General features: G+C 41.8%; 1 protein-coding gene across 1 annotated transcript in view; it reads right to left on the reverse strand.

Moving 5' to 3' along the window:
• Positions 1-22,359, reverse strand: part of LOC126355021 (85/88 kDa calcium-independent phospholipase A2-like) — a 188,329-nt gene that overhangs the window by 120,714 nt on the left and 45,256 nt on the right. Inside the window, exons 5-6 of the mRNA XM_050005165.1 lie at positions 20,061-20,282; positions 5,999-6,288 (exon numbers count right to left, since the gene is read on the reverse strand). Coding sequence (XP_049861122.1) covers positions 5,999-6,288; positions 20,061-20,282 — 512 coding nt within the window. The remainder of the gene's footprint in view (positions 1-5,998; positions 6,289-20,060; positions 20,283-22,359) is intronic.

The raw sequence follows: 22,359 nt of genomic DNA on the forward strand, positions 1-22,359 counted from the left end.
CCCGACGATCAAGTACCACGGTCGTGGAACCCTTGTCAGCCGGAAGAATGATGATGGATCGGTCAGCTTTCAGATCACGGATAGCCTGGGCTTCGGCTGTGGTGATGTTGGGAGTAGGATTAAGGTTTTTCAAGAATGATTGAGAGGCAAGGCTGGAAGTGAGAAATTCCTGGAAGGTTTGGAGAGGGTGATTTTGAGGAAGAGGAGGTGGGTCCCGCTGTGATGGAGGACGGAACTGTTGCAGGCAGGGTTCAATTTGGATAGTGTCTTGGGGAGTTGGATCATTAGGAGTGGGATCAGGATTGTTTTTCTTCGTGGCAAAGTGATATTTCCAGCAGAGACTACGAGTGTAGGACAGTAAATCTTTGACAAGGGCAGTTTGGTTGAACCTGGGAGTGGGGCTGAAGGTGAGGCCTTTGGATAGGACAGAGGTTTCGGATTGGGAGAGGGGTTTGGAGGAAAGGTTAACTACTGAATTGGGGTGTTGTGGTTCCAGATTGTGTTGACTAGAATTTTGAGGTGTTGGGGGGAGTGGAGCTGGAAGTGGGAGATTGAGTAGATGGGAGAGACTGGGTCTGTGTGCAATGAGAGGAGGTTGAGGTTTGTTGGAAAGGTTGTGGAGGGTGAGTGAGTTGCCTTTCCGGAGGTGGGAAACCAGGAGATTGGATAGTTTTTTGAGGTGGAGGGTGGCATGTTGTTCTAATTTGCGGTTGGCCTGTAGGAGGATGCTATGTACAGTCGGTGTGGATGTGGGAGAGGAAAGATTGAGGACTTTGATTTGGGATAGGAGTTGACGGGTGTGTTCATTGGCCGAGTCGATGTATAGGTGAAGGATTAGGCGGGTGAGGGCTATGGATTGTGCTGTTTGGAAGTGGTATAAGGACTGATGGAAAGAAGGATTGCAGCCAGAGATGGGAACTTTAAGTGTGAGGCCTTTGGGAGTAATGCCAAATGTCAGACAAGCCAGAGTAAATAAAATATGGGAGCGTAATCTGGCTAGGGTGAAGGCATGTTTGCGGAGGGAATGTAAATAAAATTTAATGGGGTCGTTGTAGGGATGTTGTGAGGTTGACATGGTATTAGTAGGTGGAAAGGGTAATGGGTTAAAGTGAAAGTAAATAGAGATTTATATAGGGAGAGATAAAGGTGTGAAAAAAGTCGAAAAAGTGTTGGTTTGAGATGAGCTATGTTGATCATGTGCAGAACTTAGGTTGGTGAACAACAATGGGTGCAAAGGTTGGGTAGTTATGTTGTCTCCAGATCACGTTAAAGGGTGGGGAAATTCAAGAAAATTTCGAAAAAAAATTTTTCGAAAAAAGTTTCGAAAAAATAATTTCCGAAAAAATAAAATTCGAAAAAAATTTTTGAATAAAATCTCGAAGAATATGTGTGTAAATGTATTCAAAGGACTGGTCATGTACTGGCAGGTTATGAGAATGAGGCTAACAATTGTTTGATGAAGAAATAATAACGTGTAAACCTGTGGGAAGCTGCTAAAAAATGATCGGTTGTGTGGGAAAAACGGGAATGGAAATAAAACGAAAGTTGTTAGAAAAAACTGAGATGGTTGTGTAATGGGTGAAAGGAACTGAAGCTGTGAAATAGTATTCACGAGTTTACACGAAATGTTTGTAAACTTGGAACAATGGATTTTATAGCAGCAGTTATGTTGAAAGCGTTGAAAATTTTAGGTTATGGTTTGGAAGTAAATTACGTATTATTGAGTATAATTAGGCAGGATAAAATGTATGGTAGATTACGGAAAAATGGAAGATGAATACAAAGTGAAACTTCTTGTACAAACGAAAAGAGAAAGTAAGACGATAGAGAAGATTTCGAAATGCAACAGAGACAATAACAAACGTAATTGTTGGGTTCAAATTAATGATGATGTAAATAAAATAGAAAGAAACTTCCACATGGGAAAAATATATTAAAAACAAAGATTCCAAGACATACCAAGCGGGAAAGCGACGGCAGACAGGCACATGAACAAAACACACACACAGAATTGCTAGCTTTCGCAACCGATGGTTGCTTCTTCAGGAAGGAGAGGGAAAGACGAAAGGATGTAGGTTTTAAGGGAGAGGGTAAGGAGTCATTCCAATCCCGGGAGCAGAAAGACTTCCCTTAGGGGAAAAAAAGGACAGGTGTACACTCGCGCGCACACACACACACACACACACACACACACACACACACATATCCATCCGCACATACACAGACACAAGCAGACATATTTAAAGGCAAAGAGTAAGGGCAGAGATGTCAGTCGAGGCGGAAGTACAGAGGCAAAGAAGTTGTTGAAAGACAGGTGAGGTATGAGCGGCGGCAACTTGAAATTAGCGGAGGTTCAGGCCTGGCGGATATCGAGAAGAGAGGATATACTGAAGGGCGAGTTCCCATCTCCGCCACCCTCCACCTCAAAAAACTATCCAATCTCCTGGTTTCCCACTTCCGGAAAGGCAACTCACTCACCCTCCACAACCTTTCCAACAAACCTCAACCTCCTCTCATTGCACACAGACCCAGTCTCTCCCATCTACTCAATCTCCCACTTCCAGCTCCACTCCCCCCAACACCTCAAAATTCTAGTCGACACAATCTGGAACCACAACACCCCAATTCAGTAGTTAACCTTTCCTCCAAACCCCTCTCCCAATCCGAAACCTCTGTCCTATCCAAAGGCCTCACCTTCAGCCCCACTCCCAGGTTCAACCAAACTGCCCTTGGCAAAGATTTACTGTCCTACACTCGTAGTCTCTGCTGGAAATATCACTTTGCCACGAAGAAAAACAATCCTGATCCCACTCCTAATGATCCAACTCCCCAAGACACTATCCAAATTGAACCCTGCCTGCAACAGTTCCGTCCTCCATCACAGCGGGACCCACCTCCTCTTCCTCAAAATCACGCTCTCCAAACCTTCCAGGAATTTCTCACTTCCAGCCTTGCCTCTCAATCATTCTTGAAAAACCTTAATCCTACTCCCAACATCACCACAGCCGAAGCCCAGGCTATCCGTGATCTGAAAGCTGACCGATCCATCATCATTCTTCCGGCTGACAAGGGTTCCACGACCGTGGTACTTGATCGTCGGGAGTATGTGGCTGAGGGACTGCGTCAGCTTTCAGACAACTCTACATACAAAGTTTGCCAAGGTAATCCCATTCCTGATGTCCAGGTGGAGCTTCAAGGAATCCTCAGAACCTTAGGCCCCCTACAAAACCTTTCACCTGACTCCATCAAACTCCTCACCCACCGACACCTCGCACTCCTACTTTCTACCTACTTCCTAAAATTCACAAACCCAAACATCCTGGCCGCCCCATTGTAGCTGGTTACCAAGCCCCCACAGAACGTATCATTGCCTACGAAGATCAACACCTTCAACCCATTACATGCAGTCTCCCATCCTTCATCAAAGACACCAACCACTTTCTCGAACGCCTGGAATCCGTACCCAGTCTGTTACCCCCGGAAACCATCCTTGTAACCATTGATGCCACTTCCCTATACACGAATATCCCGCACGTCCAGGGCCTCGCTGCAATGGAGCACTTCCTTTCACGCCGATCACCTGCCACCCTACCTAAAACCTCTTTCCTCGTCACCTTAGCCAGCTTCATCCTGACCCACAACTTCTTCACTTTTGAAGACCAGACATACCAACAATTAAAGGGAACAGCCATGGGTACCAGGATGGCCCCCTCGTATGCCAACCTATTTATGGGTCGCTTAGAGGAAGCCTTCTTGGTTACCCAAGCCTGCCAATCCAAAGTTTGGTACAGATTTATTGATGACATCTTCATGATCTGGACTCACAGTGAAGAACAACTCCAGAATTTCCTCTCCAACCTCAACTCCTTTGGTTCCATCAGATTCACCTGGTCCTACTCCAAATCCCATGCCACTTTCCTAGACGTTGACCTCCATCTGTCCAATGGCCAGCTGCACACATCCGTCCACATCAAACCCACCAACAAGCAACAGTACCTTCATTATGACAGCTGCCACCCATTCCATATCAAACGGTCCCTTCCCTACAGCCTAGGCCTCCGTGGCAAACGAATCTGCTCCAGTCCTGAATCCCTCGACCATTACACCAACAACCTGAAAACAGCTTTTGCATCCCGCAACTACCCTCCCAACCTGGTACAGAAGCAGATAACCAGAGCCACTTCCTCATCCCCTCAAACCCAGAACCTCTCACAGAAGAACCCCAAAAGTGCCCCACTTGTGACAGAATACTTCCCGGGACTGGATAAGACCTTGAATGTGGCTCTCCAGCAGGGATACGACTTCCTAAAATCCTGCCCCGAAATGAGATCCATCCTTCATGAAATCCTCCCCACTCCACCAAGAGTGTCTTTCCGCCGTCCACCTAACCTTCGTAACCTCTTGGTTCATCCCTATGAAATCCCCAAACCACCTTCCCTACCCTCTGGCTCCTACCCTTGCAACCGCCCCCGGTGTAAAACCTGTCCTATGCACCCTCCCACCACCACCTACTCCAGTCCTGTAACCCGGAAGGTGTACACGATCAAAGGGAGAGCCACGTGTGAAAGCACCCACGTGATTTACCAACTGACCTGCCTGCACTGTGACGCTTTCTATGTGGGAATGACCAGCAACAAACTGTCCATTCGCATGAATGGACACAGGCAGACAGTGTTTGTTGGTAATGAGGATCACCCTGTGGCTAAACATGCCTTGATGCACGGCCAGCAAATCTTGGCACAGTGTTACACCGTCCGAGTTATCTGGATACTTCCCACCAACACCAACCTATCCGAACTCCGGAGATGGGAACTCGCCCATCAGTATATCCTCTCTTCTCGATATCCGCCAGGCCTCAACCTCCGCTAATTTCAAGTTGCCGCCGCTCATACCTCACCTGTCTTTCAACAACTTCTTTGCCTCTGTACTTCCGCCTCAACTGACATCTCTGACCTTACTCTTTGCCTTTAAATATGTCTGCTTGTGTCTGTGTATGTGCGGATGGATATGTGTGTGTGTGTGTGTGTGTGTGTGCGCGCGCGCGCGCGCGAGTGTACATCTGTCCTTTTTTTCCCCTAAGGGAAGTCTTTCCACTCCCGGGATTGGAATGACTCCTTACCCTCTCCCTTAAAACCTACATCCTTTCGTCTTTCCCTCTCCTTCCTGAAGAAGCAACCATCGGTTGCGAAAGCTAGCAATTCTGTGTGTGTGTTTGTGTGTTTTGTTCATGTGCCTGTCTGCCGGCGCTTTCCCGCTTGGTAAGTCTTGGAATCTTTGTTTTTAATATATTTTTCCCATGTGGAAGTTTCTTTCTATTTTATTTACATACACACACACACACACACACACACACACACACACACACACACACACACACGACTTCTGTCTCTGGCTAGTGGTTTTGTATGTGAATAGCAATCTAATCTTTGCACAATATGGTCATTATTTCATCTTGGATTTTTCATTATTTGAAGCGATAGAATGAAGTATTCAATACTGATTCTCATAAAAAATGCCTCCAGTGAATTGACAGCTCTTGCACTGAAATGTGGACATAAACACCTGTTTTCTTACAACACTATGAAAAACCTATAGTATATGTTACATAAATTCACTAATAATTATACTGATACCTGTACAGTGCCACCTTCCCTTTAAAGTAATTAATTAATGGGTTTTAAGTGCCTCGACTGCAAAAAATTCATTAGAACTATTACATAGCACTGCAAGCAGAATAAATGCCTACTTCTACTTATACAGGCAATAAAAGTAATGTTAACTCTAATCATAACTTACTAATTTACAATACTGCTGAAATAAAATGATGTAAACCAACTGAGCCACTACAAAATTATGACCATTTTTGGAGCATAGATTACATTAAGCACACTGCCTATCTGTTTTATAGATGGGTATCACATCCATCCTTTTTAAAGTTGGCACATATTCCGGAAATAACTTACATAAATACTCTTAAGCAAATGTTTGACATACATACTTGGCATTAAGAGGTGCATCAAAAGCAAGAAGAGCCTGGACAATGGGCAGAGAGTCAGCACGCACAGCAAGGTGCAGAGCAGTATCACCATTATTGTCACGTATTGCAACATTAACACCTCTAGCAAGGAGAGCCACTACACATTCCAGACGCTGGCGCTTAACGGCCACCTGAAGTGCAGTTCGACCCTCAAAGTCTGGAGCATTGATGTGGCAGCCCATATCAACCAGAGCATCAATAACCTCACGAGAGTTTGACCAATGGAGAGGTGTCCCACCATATTTCATCTCCTGTTGAAAGTAATTATGAAAACATATACTCCGAGTAAAATGAGTGTGTCAGCTATATGTGAAAGATGCTATACACATGTATACCGATCACACAGCCACAACTCAACACCACCACAAATTTAATATAAATCTATTATTCCAGATCATGTCGCTCTCCTGCAAAAACTGCATTTTGTGGCCATCCTCCATACAGTCTGCCACTTTTTAAGCAACTGTACATAATTAACTTCTCTATATATTAAAAACAAAGATTCCAAGACTTACCAAGCGGGAAAGCGCCGGCAGACAGGCACATGAACAAAACACACACACAAACACACACACAGAATTACTAGCTTTCGCAACCGATGGTTGCTTCTTCAGGAAGGAGAGGGAAAGACGAAAGGATGTGGGTTTTAAGGGAGAGGGTAAGGAGTCATTCCAATCCCGGGAGCGGAAAGACTTCCCTTAGGGGAAAAAAAGGACAGGTGTACACTCGCGCGCACACACACACACACACACACACACACACACACACATATCCATCCGCACATACACTGTGTATGGGGAAAAAAAGGACAGGTGTACACTCGCGCGCGCGCACACACACACACACACACACACACACACACACACACACACACACACACACACACACACACAGCCATCCATCCGCACATACACTGTGTGTGTGTGTGTGTGTGTGTGTGTGTGTGTGTGTGTGTGTGTGTGTGTGTGTGTGTGTACCCCTGTCCTTTTTTTTCCCCTAAGGGAAGTCTTTGCGCTCCCGGGATTGGAATGACTCCTTACCCTCTCCCTTAAAACCCACATCCTTTCGTCTTTCCCTCTCCTTCCTGAAGAAGCAACCATCGGTTGCGAAAGCTAGTAATTCTGTGTGTGTGTTTGTGTGTTTTGTTCATGTGCCTGTCTGCCGGCGCTTTCCCGCTTGGTAAGTCTTGGAATCTTTGTTTTTAATATATTTTTCCCATGTGGAAGTTTCTTTCTATTTTATTTACATCATCATTAATTAACTTCTCTCCTAGATTTAATGTGTTTATTACAATCCAAGCATCTGAGCTATTTATCATTCTGTAACAAGCCCACCAAGCTATTGACAGGCACACAAAGAATGAAAACAGGATTAGTATAAAAGCTAGCCAAGTTTCCATTCTTTTTGCATATCTGTAAATAACTCAATGTTTCTCCTCATTTACTCCTACATTATTTACATTCTGCCAGAATTTTCCTACCATATTTATACCCAACTAGGTATTATGGTTTCTGTGTAATAACCAGCACATGATCAATGTTGTTCCACAGGTGAATCAGGAACTTTGTCAAAATTTTTTAATTTAAATACCAGTTCTGAAGACTGTAAAAAGAGGAAATGGAAAGCTGCAAAAAATATTAAACGTAATGTTGGCACCTATGAACCAGCAACAAATAAGACATCATGTATGACATAATCCTTGAATTTCAGCTCTCAATGACTTATTGAGGCACTGAACCTTTCATTTTCAAAATCTGAGAACAAATACTTTTGAGTGAAGACATTAGTAAAATGCTCACTCATTTTGTGAATAGGGATATTTTTTTACTTATTTTTTCTATGCTTTTCCTTCCCATACTAAATAAGCTTATGGAATGTATGCTATTTCTGTCTGTTTAATTGATCAATAAATGATACATATTATTGTTTCTGTGATTGCCTATTTCATGAGTTAATCAGATCCGAATAATCGTGCATCACTTCTTCTTATTCAACTTCTTTTCTTTTACACTGATTTCAGTGCTGCAGGCTGAAAGTAAGCTGGAATCCTCAAATCTACATACAGACCAAGAAAATGTGCTCCTTCAATACCAACCTATTACAGCTTTCTTGTATATTAACAGACAACTTCCATCAGACATGTATAATACAATCTTATTACTGCTTGAATTACAGATGTGTTGTCTCATTAGACTGCACAACATGAATACTTTTTCATAAAGCAAGACATTAGACAATGAATGACAGAATGACAGTTTTACGACTTCTTTTGTCTTTGCCTCTATGACATCACTATTGTTATTGTGAGCAACATTCTTCTATGGCCTGGCCGCAGCACACCTCCCAGCCACGACACCTAAGAACAAGCGAGCCAATCACGTGGAGATGCTAAACTCGTCACCCCACATTGCAGATATGCTGCATCAATGTACCCTTTATACCACTATATGCTGTCCAAAACTTAACTATTAATAAAGAGAAAATTATTAAATACATACTCATATTTCATCATTTAGAAGGACAGAGTGTGCAACCCATCAATTTCCATAAATGATGTGTTACACCTTGCACCCCCCCCCCCCTCCAATAAAAAAAAAAAGATGAGGTGAAAGTTACTTCCTTTAAATAACAACTTTTAATCCATTTCGTGTACTTAAAATAACAAATAAATGTTAGCACTTTGTCTTTTAGGCACCATTTCAACTTTGTTAGCTGTTACATCTGCATCATTGCAATACACTGGAGTACACAAATGTGAGAAATTAAATACTCTTTATTTTAATTTCACACTTTGTATTAAATTTTAAATGTTGCCTCTTTATGTTTAATGTGGTAATCACTGACTTGTAGCTGTGATTTATCCTAACTTATACATAGGCCATTTACATTTCTTTTATCACATCTGGATAAATGCTGTAACAATCACAACCCAGTATCATCAATCGCAAAGCTCTGACATCCAGTTTTAAGTTCTTGCATGTGTCTTTCATTAATCCACGCAATCACAGTACGGCTCCCTATACTTTATTAGTTGGGAGAACTCTTCATAAATGGGAAACAAAATTCACTACTTTCCTTACTTCTGTAAGACTTGTTTAACACCTCCTTCCGTAGGAAGATACTTCTCAATCGCTCACAATGCTTTCAATGTTAGTGTTCCTCTAAAAATCTATTATCCTAAAATAGGTCATCCCTTCTATGGGTACACCTAACCTCAGTACATGTCCTACCTTCACTGTGTCCACCTAAAATTTCCTTCAACATACCGTTTATATGCAGTACTCTACACCCTTCTCCTTCCCCATTTATTTATTTGCAGAAATATCTCCTTGTAAGTATGACTTCACCTGACCTATTAAACCAATTTACAAATGTCCTCTGTCCTCTTGTCTAGAAAAGTTTCACCTGTAGTCCTGTGTTAATAATCTGGTTGGATGAGTCTACAGTATGGAGAAAGGAAAATAAAGACTACCAAAGTTAGGACCAAAGAAAGAAAGAAGAGAGACCCCAAAATTATTGCCCGCCACCCTTAGACTCCCTCCATGCCAGATTTCACACCAAGGTGCCAGAGAGTGAAGATGTTCGGCACACCCTGCAGAACAGACTCTTCCCTGGCTTCACTTACAGTGCCCAAAAAGTGATCTTGACACCCCACATTTGTGAGCCAGTGAAGGGTGAGCAACAACACAAAAAATGTGTGTTTTGAAATAGAATATGGCAGATGTAATTGTATGCTTAGCAATGTAAATTTTTTGACAGGTAAGAGCATCTAAGCGATTTAAACTATCTGTTTACTTAGAGTATGTAACACCCCCCCACCGCTAACCCCCCAACAAAATTGTAGAATATTCTACAAAATTTCTATCTCTGTATGCAGATTACTATGTTTTCTTGAATTTATGCATGGTGATGCAAACATAGAAATTCAGTTAAAAAACATTAAGATTCAATTCAAGAACCTAGTCAAGACAGTATTTTTTTTCCTCGGAATATGTTTTACAAGATTCTATACTTACTGACTTACCACTCTGTATTCAACTATGTGAAAGCAGTTCAATTGCTCATTAGCATAATGACCTTTATGCTCAACATTATGACTCCACTGCAGAACAACTCATTACATTGCAAGCATCAATAAATAATTAGGTTCTTATAAAAATAGATTGTTAGTAACTGTAATTAAAATTTATTTACTAATTAACATATTTTTATGTCTGTGATAGTTCTTATAGAACCTTGGAGGAATAATCATTTTCGTGATTCTAATTTTCCACATATTATGTACAGTTTACTTTATTATGAAAGGATAATTGAAGGAAAATTTGTTCATGGATTATAGGAAGGTAAGAATACAAGGAACTGCTACTTAGAAAATAAAATAGGAAACACTGAGCCAGTTCACCCAGAACCTGGTGGTCAACATTCCAATGAATCTGGAAAGATTGCAAACTCTCCTGAGAATCTGTGGCACTTAAAAATTATTCCAATGTGCAGTGGCATTGAAAATGTACCCAAGGACACACTTCTGGATACACTAATTGACCCCTACATCTCAGTTTGCTTAACATACACACAGGGTCCACATTCCACTTCAAACATGCCTTTTCATCTTCTTTTAATTTTACTTAAATATCTGCAATTTCTGTTTAACATTTCTTGCATGCTTTGTGAACAATATTTCTTTTTAAATTTTTCCTGGAAACTGACCCACGATTTAAACTCTTCTGAATGAGCAATTCCCCATTCAGCTGTGTCACCTATCATGTAACAAAGTGCAAAATCTATCTCCTTAGAATCTTCCTATATCTTTGGTATAGATCTACAGAACACTCTCAAAAAATAGATCGCCATCTGTTTCAACTTTAGGAATATGTTTTGACAAATTTGTCCCATTTTCCCATTAAAGTTCCTCTGTTAAATCTCCTGACAATCCTTTACTATCTTTAACTTGCTTTTTGCTTGATTCTTCTTTTTGTTTTCTTTAGTCCTTTCCACTGTCTGAAATTCCCCTACATTTGTAACTAAATCACTGCTTAAATTGGTGTGCTTATAGTTAAATCAATTCTTTCTTGCACCTTCTGTTCATGAACACTGTCAAATTCCTGCTCTGCAAATTCTTTCATTTGTTTCAAGTCATTACTTAATACACCAAATTGCTCATTGAACTCATTTTGTGCTAAATCACACTGACTGTTCACCTCTGCATGTAAGTTCTCTTTTAAAGTATTTATAGCTGTTTGCAATTCTGAAATCTTAGTCCCTGTCTGGACTCCTTAATGTGAGTTTCCAAGGTCACCTTTTTGTATATATCTTAGTACTTAATTAACTTCTTCCATCACTTTGAATTTTTTAATTCACGTCAAAATTATTTCTTCAGTCTGTACTAGTCTGGCCAGTTTATTCTTCCAATTTTCGAAATATTTCTGGTAAATTGCCCTCCAAGCTACGGGTAACCATAGGCATGCAGCAAATATGGCAATATGCTTCTAGTAATAATCAGCCAAAATGCTCAAAATGATAGAAAAACAAATCATTCATCACAGATACATCTCATCCAAGTTGTCTAGGCACAAGTGTCATTGTGGTGAACTGCTGACATGAAGGTAATCTGTTACTGTTCACACTTCACCAGCAGAATCAAATGCACTGCGGAAGCTGGAATGGTAGCAGGTTATTGCGTGGCTGCACAGTAGGCCACTACCAATGCATTGTGGCAAAGCTGTCATAGCAGTCACAGCTCCTATTAACTTCTGTCGTTGCTCTTCCAACTCACGGACTGATGAAACTCCTTCCAATTTGCAACCCATAGTAGTTGTAAGTAAATATTAACTACAAATAATTTCTTCTGTTTGTTCATGGATAACGAATTTTAATAGTGTCTACACTGTGACCTGTTTGTGGTTGTCAATCCTCGTCATCAAGGACAGCAGCATATTGCTCCAGTTTCTTCTCAACAAATTTCCCAAAATATCTTATTGTTACTGTTTTCAGCACCAAAAACTTGTTGTTACATGTGTGGACAGTGCACATTTCTTGTGAAATCTTCTGTGGAAACCAGGTACAAATATTGGTTCCTTGTCACATACATGCACAACTGGATGATTCTTGTCATTCGCACTACAGGGCTTGGAGATGACTCTACTGAGGAGTCAAAACTGGTAGCCTACATAAAAAGCCATAAAAATAATGTCTGTTGGAATATTATTTTTACAGTTCAAATCTCCACATGTCCCAGTGCCCACTACCCATAATGCTCACATAATTACTTGATTCCTACACAGGGAGAGACTTATTTATTTTCTCACCAGATTGCCTCAGTTTGGCATGCAACACATTAGGGCAGTGTCTGTAAAGAAATCAGAAATGCCTACATAAGAGGCAAAAGTGGGAAATTCAGATTCGTGCCCTAGTCTGGCACAAATTTTCATTTGTTTCCAGTACATTGTGTAGTTCTGCTGGTACCATGTTCACAAACTGCAAATAAATTTCATGATTTAATATGACTATAGATCGTCACCAATGTCTGTTCCTTTGGACATTCATGCATGGGTGAAGAAAAATTGCATTGAACTTTACAGACATTGTCAAATACAGACACTGCACTATTGTTTTTCATGCCAGAGAGAAGTCTTTCCCTGTGCAGGAATCACATAATTGTGTAAGCAGTATGGGTAGCAGACACCAAGACGTTGAAGACACCTTTAGCTGTCCTATAATACATTTAGTTCAGAGGGTAGCCGACTGACTCACTGTTCTATTTGCAGTGTGGATTACTGATCAGTCCATCCACACATGCTTACCTTAAGGTAATCCATCCAGGTTTTTACTTTGTGTCTACTAACAGCTGCGCGTGTGAACATCTAGTTTGACAGATACCCTGATGCATTATCTTAAATCTCACTACAATGTAATTAAGGATTCTCCTCCCAGCTCTTGATAGGCACCTTTTGCTGCCATAATTATAAGAATGTAATGTGTGTGTTATTTTGTATGTTTCCATGTGCCTTGGAGACCGAGAGCCAAAGTTTTTATAACAGTTGTGAAGTATCGCGTCAGAGACAACCACTTGCACACTGCTGGTGACCAAAATGTCATCAACAGTGAAAAGTAATAGTTACTGAAACTCACCAAGAAGGTTGCAGAAGACGGTAATTATTTGGTTGTTATCATCTTCCATCAACGCTAAGTGATGATCAGGTAGGTCTTTATAGCCTTGTATCAAAAGTCTGTATCATAGGTCTGTGCCTCACCACTGTGGTGTGCTTTCATGTAAAACATACAGATGATGTCTGTAGGCTTATTTCTCCTCGCTGTAGCATCATCATCCTCAACTCTGTTTATGATGTTTGCCCTACAACGAAGAATTTGGTATGGGGCAAAGTAGCACATTAATAATTTTTCTGGTAACCTGATCTTTCACCCAGGAGTAAAAAATCACATTATGTCTCCTGAGTTGTAGCTTAAAAGTTGGTGTGTTATGTTATAATGTACACTGTTATTATTTTGGGTCTCCAAGATATATAAGTATACCACCTATCTTGCTTCTTCAGATTAGGTGATGAGCTGTTTGATGTAATCATCATCATCATCATCATCAGTTTGAAATGGAAACAAAGTTTTAATTTTTTTTAGCCACACAAATGTGGATCAGGAAAAACAAGCTGGAGTGCTTTGTTCTGCTGTATGTGAATGTCACAGCAGAGAGTGTAATGTACTTGTCTTTCTGTTTGATGTCAATGCAGATCAAGAGTATAACTGTCAACATCTTTTTAAAACATTCTGTGAGGCCATTCATTTGCAGGTGTAGACAGTTGACATCTTGTAGACAAAGTCGTATTGTAAAATTACTCTATCTTAAGTCCTGATTGAAACACTTCTTCAAAAGCAGAGATCATTACACAAGGCATTTCAGAATTATGTCTCCAGACAATTTATGAATTTTCAGCGCTTTGGCAGCTAGTACAGCCTTGCCAACAGCGAAGCATGTGAAGTTACCAGAACATATTATTATCCATTTATTCCCATTTATCAACTTCCCAAAGAGGTCAACTCCAATACAGTGAAATTGTGCAACTGCACGAGATATTGGTACCAGATATTCTGGGGCTCACTGAGGCACATACGTCCATCTTCTGAATTCCCAACAGTAGTGTACATACTGCCTGACAAGTTAGTAGAGACCTGGTCAATGATACTCATTTTAGGTTCGCAAATTCTCAATCATCAATCTCTTGATGAGAAACCATATCCATCCCAAGTCATAATTCATTTTATATAATGTTCCATCTGTATCTGAATTCTCCTTTGATGTCACCTTGCTTCTCTGTAGTCTCTATGGTCTTCATTAATACTGGGTCTTACCTCTGTTCAGTTGTAAATTTCAGTAGTGAAGCGATGACTGGGATACAACCAGCACTGTAATGTTCCTCCAAAAGATTCCATTAAAAAAAAAGTCAACATCATTATGTTTGCATCCATTTTTGTGAACTGTGATACTACACTGCTGAAACTTCAGTGTCCATCTACTCAATCATCATGATGGATCCTTTACACCCATCAGTCAGCATAAGAATGATTGGTCAGTCACATAAATGAAAAGTCTGCCTTGTAAGTAGGATCAAACTTACTGACTGCCCAAGTAACTCCAAGCACTCCTCAGACATAGAGCAATTCTTCCAAGACTTGAGAATACTATGAAGATATAAGAAATTACTCTTCCAGTTTCTTCCTGGATTTGCCCTTTTGCACCTATCCCACTACCACTAAAATCAGAACGTACTCCCATCTTGCAATTCTCATCAAAACATGCCTGCCAAGAAAAATTGGCATCCCCATGCAATACTTCTTTTTGTGGCTATATCTTGCAACTGAAATCCTTCACTGAACATCTGGAGTAGGAGCACATTCTGAGAAAGCCTCTCACACTGTGAATCTCTTCTGAACTTTAACTAATCCAAAAATTGATGCAGAATGGCTAACACTCATCAACAGCTGCACAGATGTGTACAGGCGAACAGACATGCAATTGCTGAGCAACTACACATCCAGAGGAGCCAAGGGGATACCAACTGCACAGCAAATGTTGCTGCATATGGGCTGCCAACGCCAGGTGTCTGAGTCATACACCTATGCTGACTGCTGTTCATTGGTGACTAAGGCTAGAATTTGCATGTCAGTACCACAACTGGACATCCTCTGAGAGCCGGCAGTAGGCCTACTCACATGAATCACATTTTATGCTCTGTCAAACGGACGACCGTTGATGAGCCTTTAGATGGGTATTTTTTCTTGCCCATCTTGTGTAACTGCTCTTTTGTCTATTCTTATTTCCAGTTGCTTGTGAACTTTACATTCATCTTTTAGCTCATCTCTAATTCATGTCCGCAGATCGTGGTTTGGTTGCTAGCTTTGCTGCCTCTGGATCAGGGGACCCAGGTTCAATTCCCGCCTGCGTTGGAGATTTTCTCTGCCCGGGGACTGGGTGTTTGTATAATCATCATCATCATCATCATCATCATCATCATCCTCCATGACAGTGACTAGATTGAACTGTGTACAAAAATTGGACTGTGAAAAAATTGGGACTTTGTATGGGCACTGATGACCACACTTTTGAGAGCCCCACAAACCAATCATCATCATCAAACATCTAATTCATGTTTACTTTTCTTACAGCATTCCTGTAGTATTGTCATGTCAACTATTCTGGGATCAGACATTAGTACTTATTCACCTCAAAAGAACCACAATACAAACATTGAAGATACATTCCTGACAAAATCCCTCTAAAAATTAATTTGTAATTAAAACATTCAGTAAAGTAGTTGTTCAAAAAATTATTTAATTTCACGTGAAAACACAACTCAGTTGGGATTTTAACAACATAAGAATTATTTCACTTTTTGTTATTACATAAGGTGAAAAGGTATTATAAAACTAACATTTTGAATTGTAATTAAATAAATGTAGTATTGATCATAATGGAGTTCAGTATATGTAAATGTTATTGCATTATTTAATGTAATATGGCAGTGACCAGGTGAGTTCAGTTGAGTTAAGTCTGTGCAAAGTTTGTTAGAGTTCAGATGTGTGCAATAAGGTAGGATTACATTAAAATTAGTATATTTTATTGTATTTGGTCAATATAGTGAAAATGAATTTCAAAGCCACTTCAATAGTTAGAGTGCTATCTTTTCTGGTCCTACACACAATAATTCCAAGCAGAAAAAAGCATTTGTAGTGAAGCCAGCTCATCAATAATCACCCCTACCACAACAGCGGAAATCTAAGACAAGTTGCATTCTACTAAATACAGATCTAACATTCTGCAATTATTGATTAAAATCAAAAGATAGAAACATTTGCTTCTTTTGTAAACCTTAAAAATTGTAGTAGGATGTTATATAGTGAAATATGATTCTCCATGGTACTGTGTAAATTTTCCTGAAATGGTTCAGGTGTCCCTAAACAAATACCATTTTGGATGAGATGCACGCATTCATAGCAGCTGGTGACTCACAGCTCTCTGTCCTCCTGTGATGGTTATGATCATAATTGGCATATAAATCTCTTTTGCAAGGCTGAATACCTTTTTGCACTGAACTAAACCCCCAGATTTTATCTGGAGCTCCATCTTTCACAGTCTCTGACTGATTATGATGTATTCAAGCCCCGTAAAGGATAACATTACGCCTGCATTGTGGTAAAATGACAAATTCAAAGGACCTCCTTCGGTCATTGATAGTTAGTAGAACAACACCTGTTCCTGTCAGCTGCACATATTTTCCATTTGCAATCTCCAGCCTTTGAGGTGGTGTTTGGTGGTTGTTGGGATGTTTAAGGGGGACTAAACAGCTAAGGTCATCAGTCCCCCATTCCAAAAACAGGCGAGACGAAAATTTACGGAGCAGGTAAAACCCCAAGGGGGGAGGAGACGCCCCTCCCCCCAGTCACTGAAAGAACACCAATGTGGCAGCGAACGCTAGAGACAAGAAGAGTACAGACGAACACCGGACAGAAAGAAACGGAAGAAAAGAAGAGGGCTGGAGACTGGTTGACTGACCATGAGAACAAAAAAAGGGAAAGAGGCAACCATCCGAATACACACTAAAATCTGCAACCAATGAGAGACTCGAGGACAAGAGACACAGAAAGGGAAAGGGGCAGGACTCCCGTAAATGGAACCATAAAAAGGACTACCACAGATAAAATTTAAAACGTCATCAGCCATGGAGGCATCGTCGCTTAAAACCAAAGGCAACATGCCCGGGAGATTAAAAGTCTGCCGGAGTGTGCGCAGGCGGGGACACTCCAACAAAATATGGGCGACCGTCAACCGGGACCCACACCGACACAGGGGGGGATCCTCCTGACGCAAAAGATGTCCGTGCGTCAGGTAGGTACGGCCGATGCGGAGCCGACAGAGGATGACAGAGTCCCTGCGAGAAGCCCGCAGGGAGGACCGCCACACATTGGTCGTCTCCTTAACAGCCCGCAGTTTATTCGGCGAAGTCAGGCTACGCCACTCGTCATGCCACATCCCAAGCACCTTACGGCGCAACGCCAGCTGCAGATCACGAGCCGGGAGGCCGATCTCCAAAGTGGGGGCGTCGATCGCCCCTTTGGCTGGCCTGTCGACACGTTCGTTCCCCGGGATGCCGACATGACCTGACGTCCAAACAAAGACCACCGAACGACCAGAGCGGGTAATGGCAAAAAAAGACTCCTGAATAAAGGATACCAGAGGAGAAGAGGTATAGCAGTGGTCGATAGCCTGGAGGCTGCTCAGGGAGTCACTGCAGATGACGATGGACGTACCTGAGCAGGAACGCATATGCTCAAGAGCGCGCAATATGGCCACCAGCTCTGCAGTAAAAATACTGCAGCCAGCCGGCAAGGAACGCTGTTCAACATGGGCAGCGTGAGCAAAAGCGTAGGCAGTACGACCATCCACCAGGGAACCATCAGTGTAGACAGGCTCACAGCCTGAAAATGAGGCGAGGAGCGCAAGAAAACGGCGACAAAGGGCCACAGACGGAACCGAGTCCTTGGGTTCCCGTGCCAAGTCCAGGCGGCCGGCCGGCCGGGGCATACACCAGGGAGGCGTGGGTGCACGGAGCCAGAAGGGTGGCAGAAGAGGGAACGACCCCAGTTCCGACAGGAGGGACTGGACGCGGACAGCAATGGAAAGCCCAGACCTAGGTCGCCAGTTGGGCAGTGGGAGGACCCTGGCAGGGAAAAGCAGGCGATGATTGGGATGGCCCGGTGAGCAATGCACGTGGACAGCATAGTCGGCGAGCAGTCGGTGGCAGCGAATCCGCAGCGGGGGAAACCCGGCCTCCACCAGTAGACTATCCACGGGGCTCGTACGGAAAGTGCCAGTTGCAAGCCGAACCCCACAGTGGTGTAAGGGGTCCAACACCGTCAACATTGAGGGTGATGCACACCCATAGGCCAGGCTCCCATAATCAAGCCTGGACTGCACAAGGGCTCTGTACAATCGCAACAGCGTGCAGCGATCTGCACCCCAAGACGCGTGGCTCAGGCAGTGGAGGGCGTTGAGGTGCCGCCAGCACTTTTGCTTCAGCTGAGTAATATGAGGAACCCATGTGAGCCGGGCATCAAAGACGAGTCCTAAGAAGGGGCTAGTGTCCACCACTTCAAGTAGGTGACAGTCGAGGTAAAGTTCCGGATGAGGGTGGACCGTCCAACACCTGCAGAAGTGCATAACTCGAGTCTTGGCTGCAGAGAACTGAAATCCATGAGTCAGAGCCCATGATGCCGTCTTGCGAACGGCTGCTTGCAGCCTGCGTTCGGCGACTCCCGTAGTCGTTGAGCTAAATTAGATGCAGAAGTCATCGGCATACAAAGAAGGAGACACCGACGACCCCACGGCTGCAGCCAGACCATTAATGGCCACTAGAAATAAGGAAACGCTCAACACCGAGCCCTGCGGGACCCCATTTTCCGGTATATAAGATAACTAGAGGCGGCACCAACTTGCACCCAGAAAGAGTGGCACAATATGGAGAAGGAAATCAGCACCAATGCATTTAAAGACATGATTTCCAAATTCACCTGAAGGGATTAAAGGCTCCTATCACAGCTCACCAATGGGTAGACTACCCACCAGGCGACCTTACTGCACACTTTCTGCACATACGCAAGACATGCGGCTACCGCTGCCAGTGTGAGCTCTGCCAGTGCAGCATAACTGTCTACACAACAGCCTGGCTGTCTAACTGCTCAAGTGTCTGCTGGTTGCCCACCACTGTCTGCTTGTGTCAATGGATGCTCAGCTGCAGCAGTGAGTACTGGGTGCCCAACTGCTTGTGGCAAGCAATCAAGCTGGAACACCCTGATTCAGAGGAATTATGGAAAACTCAAGACTGGATGGGGCTTTGGATCTTGAACCTGCTGAAAGCACGTGCAGTTTCTTGACCACTACATCATCTCACTCAGTAGAAAGAAATGGAGGAAGGAGGGGGGAGAAGGAGGGAGGGAGAAGAAGGGAGGGGGGGAGGTAGGGAGGGAGAGAGAGAGAGAGAGAGAGAGAGAGAGAGCACATACATTTGTGTGAAAATGCCATAGGTAATGAAAGTATACTTATATATTTATTTATTTAACTCCAAAGAGTAAAAGAGTATTGCTTATGATACATGGTAATCTCGGTTTCAGTCAAGGTGCACATTTTCAAAAAGTGAAAATGTTTATTCTTAGTATTTCAGTCGTTATGCAAATTACTAAGAGTGAAATCACAGCAGAAGAATTCTTTTCCAAGGATTTATATGGAAAAATGACACACCAGATAAAAATCCGTGGATTTTAAGCTCTACGCACTGTACAGATAGAACAAAATGCATGCCGCATAAAGATTGTAAGACTGCAACATTTGAATTTTGTCATGTACTTTTACGATATACCTATGAGTCGGCATGATAATAGCTGTTCAAACACAACAGGTTTTAAGTTTCAATCAGCAGTTACTGCTGCTGAAGTACATTAAAATTAGCTGCATACTCACTTTCACTTGCAACTTATTTGCATTGCCCTGCAGAAAATCAGCAACATTTCCAGGGGGTGTTGCTGTATCAGACCCTTTATTGGCAGCAATGTTCACATCGGCACCTGCCAGAAGTAGAGCTTTAACACAGTCTGGTTTGTCTGCCAGGCATGCCAAATGCAGAGGTGTGTAGCCATTTATATTACGTTGGTTTAGGCTCTTAGCGCAAACTGAACTCAGTGCCTACAAAACACCAAGAATGTATGAAAAGAATGATAATGTTAACGGTAATAAATTAAATCTAAGACTACATGACAACAGATGTGTATGTACTGTTTTTTTCTATGGTGAAGAAATAATAGTAGGTTTCAGGAAATTATTCTATCATTATCTTAGCCCCTTAAAAAGAAATTAGTCAATGTGAAAGTCAGATGACTATTTGCTCTTAAAATGTATCAAAGGCTATCATTTGTACTGGTTATTTTGAAAACAATAAAATCCAACTTGTTCACTACAGTATTTCATCGATGACTGATACAACTAAAACTTTTTTTTATGAAAGTCATGTTGAAAAAACACACATCTGCTAAGTGAATTGAAATTTCTTTAATGTGCTACCACAGTTTCTATCTAAAAGTTCATCATTGCACCACGCAACTTTGCCTTACCTGACAATAAGTACTGTGCTGGTGCAGGCACAAATGTTTTTGGGCATACCAATCAGCACAATCCTTAAACATGGGCCTCCACAGTAGAGGACCCCATTGTGTTTCCCCGTTAAACAACATTATCAACTACAATTGCAACTGGCATGGAATCATCAAAAAGAGGCCATAAATCAATGGAAATGAGTTCCCTGGTCAGATGATTTATGTTTCTTGTTACAAGTTGATTGTCAAGTGCGCATATGTCATCATCCAGCAAATGGCTGCTTGAAACCTGCATCATGCCACAGATGCAGGCTGATGGGCACAGTATTGTGCTATGGTGGAAATTGACCCGGGCTTTCACGGGACTTGTGGTAGTAATCAAAGGCACAGTGACAACAGTTACTTACATGAATTTTATTTCAAACTGACTGAAGCCCTTCATGCCTGATGTTTTCCCTGATGGCAATGACCTCTTCCAGCAGGTTAACTTCTGTGTCAGCCATGCCAGAATTATGCTACAGTGGGGGTTTGAGGAGCTTAATAATTAACTCATGATGATGTCTTGGCCATCAAATTCACTGTATGAGAACCAGTCATCACACATACTGGATGCTATTCAGCACTAATTCTGTGCCAACAAACCATTGTCTGTCACCGTGCCCATCATTACACATTCTCACTAACTGACAGTTTTAGCACAGCTCTGTACAATCAAGCTGTGATTACAATGTCAAGTGATGTAAGAATGTGTAATGGTGAGCTCTGAGATACACAATTATATTTGAATATAAGACATTGCAAATGACAAAGCAGGCAACATTTACACATTACTCTTCAACAGTTTCTGGCGTCTGATAAGGATACAGAAGTTTTTGACTAGGTGTTGGATTTTCAAATTTAATTGTTAAGTGACATTCATTGTGTACATTCAACCAGTAATTCAGTTCATATCTGACATTTCAAAGACAGAAATTTAGAAAAGGATTTGATCTTACACGTTCTCAACTTGAGACGTAGTGATCATTACTGAAAGCATGCCAGTTTTTACATACATAGGCTACAGTGATGTTTTGCAGCCTGATGCTGATCTTTTAGGTAGCAACAATACAGAAATTTTTGTGGGAGCTGTTGGTATGTTTCACAACCTGACTTTCATAAAATACTTTACTGCTGTGGAGCACTGCTGAACAAAAATATTTTGAAACTTTTTATTTTCATGTGATCTTTTAAATGATTACAGAATAACATTTTATATGTCATTACTGTTGTTCAAAGAAATCTGTAAATTAAAATGCAACTTCATGTAGTGATTGTACAACATGCTGTCTAGTCTGGTTGCTTCGTGGACACTTTCGATTTGAATTTTGTTTTGTGGACACTTTTGATTCTACTGGTTATGGCTAACATCCTTGGAAAGCTAGAGACAGTATGCAACAGACAGCAAGTTTAAACACATTCACTTCAAAAGCATTTATGACAATAACTTTTCTTTTACAAGGGATATTCATAAATAATGCACATGTTGGTACTACTGTGGATTGTTTGATGGACACAACAATGAAAATGACATCAGATGCAGTTGGGAGCTTGAGGAAGATGTCTTAGTTTTTTTTCCCATTGTGTACTATAACATAAAATTGGTGAGACGTAGAAATGCACCTTGCAGAGAT

Source organism: Schistocerca gregaria, chromosome 3 (assembly GCF_023897955.1).
Source record: "Schistocerca gregaria isolate iqSchGreg1 chromosome 3, iqSchGreg1.2, whole genome shotgun sequence".
Classification (NCBI taxonomy): Eukaryota; Metazoa; Arthropoda; class Insecta; order Orthoptera; family Acrididae; genus Schistocerca; species Schistocerca gregaria.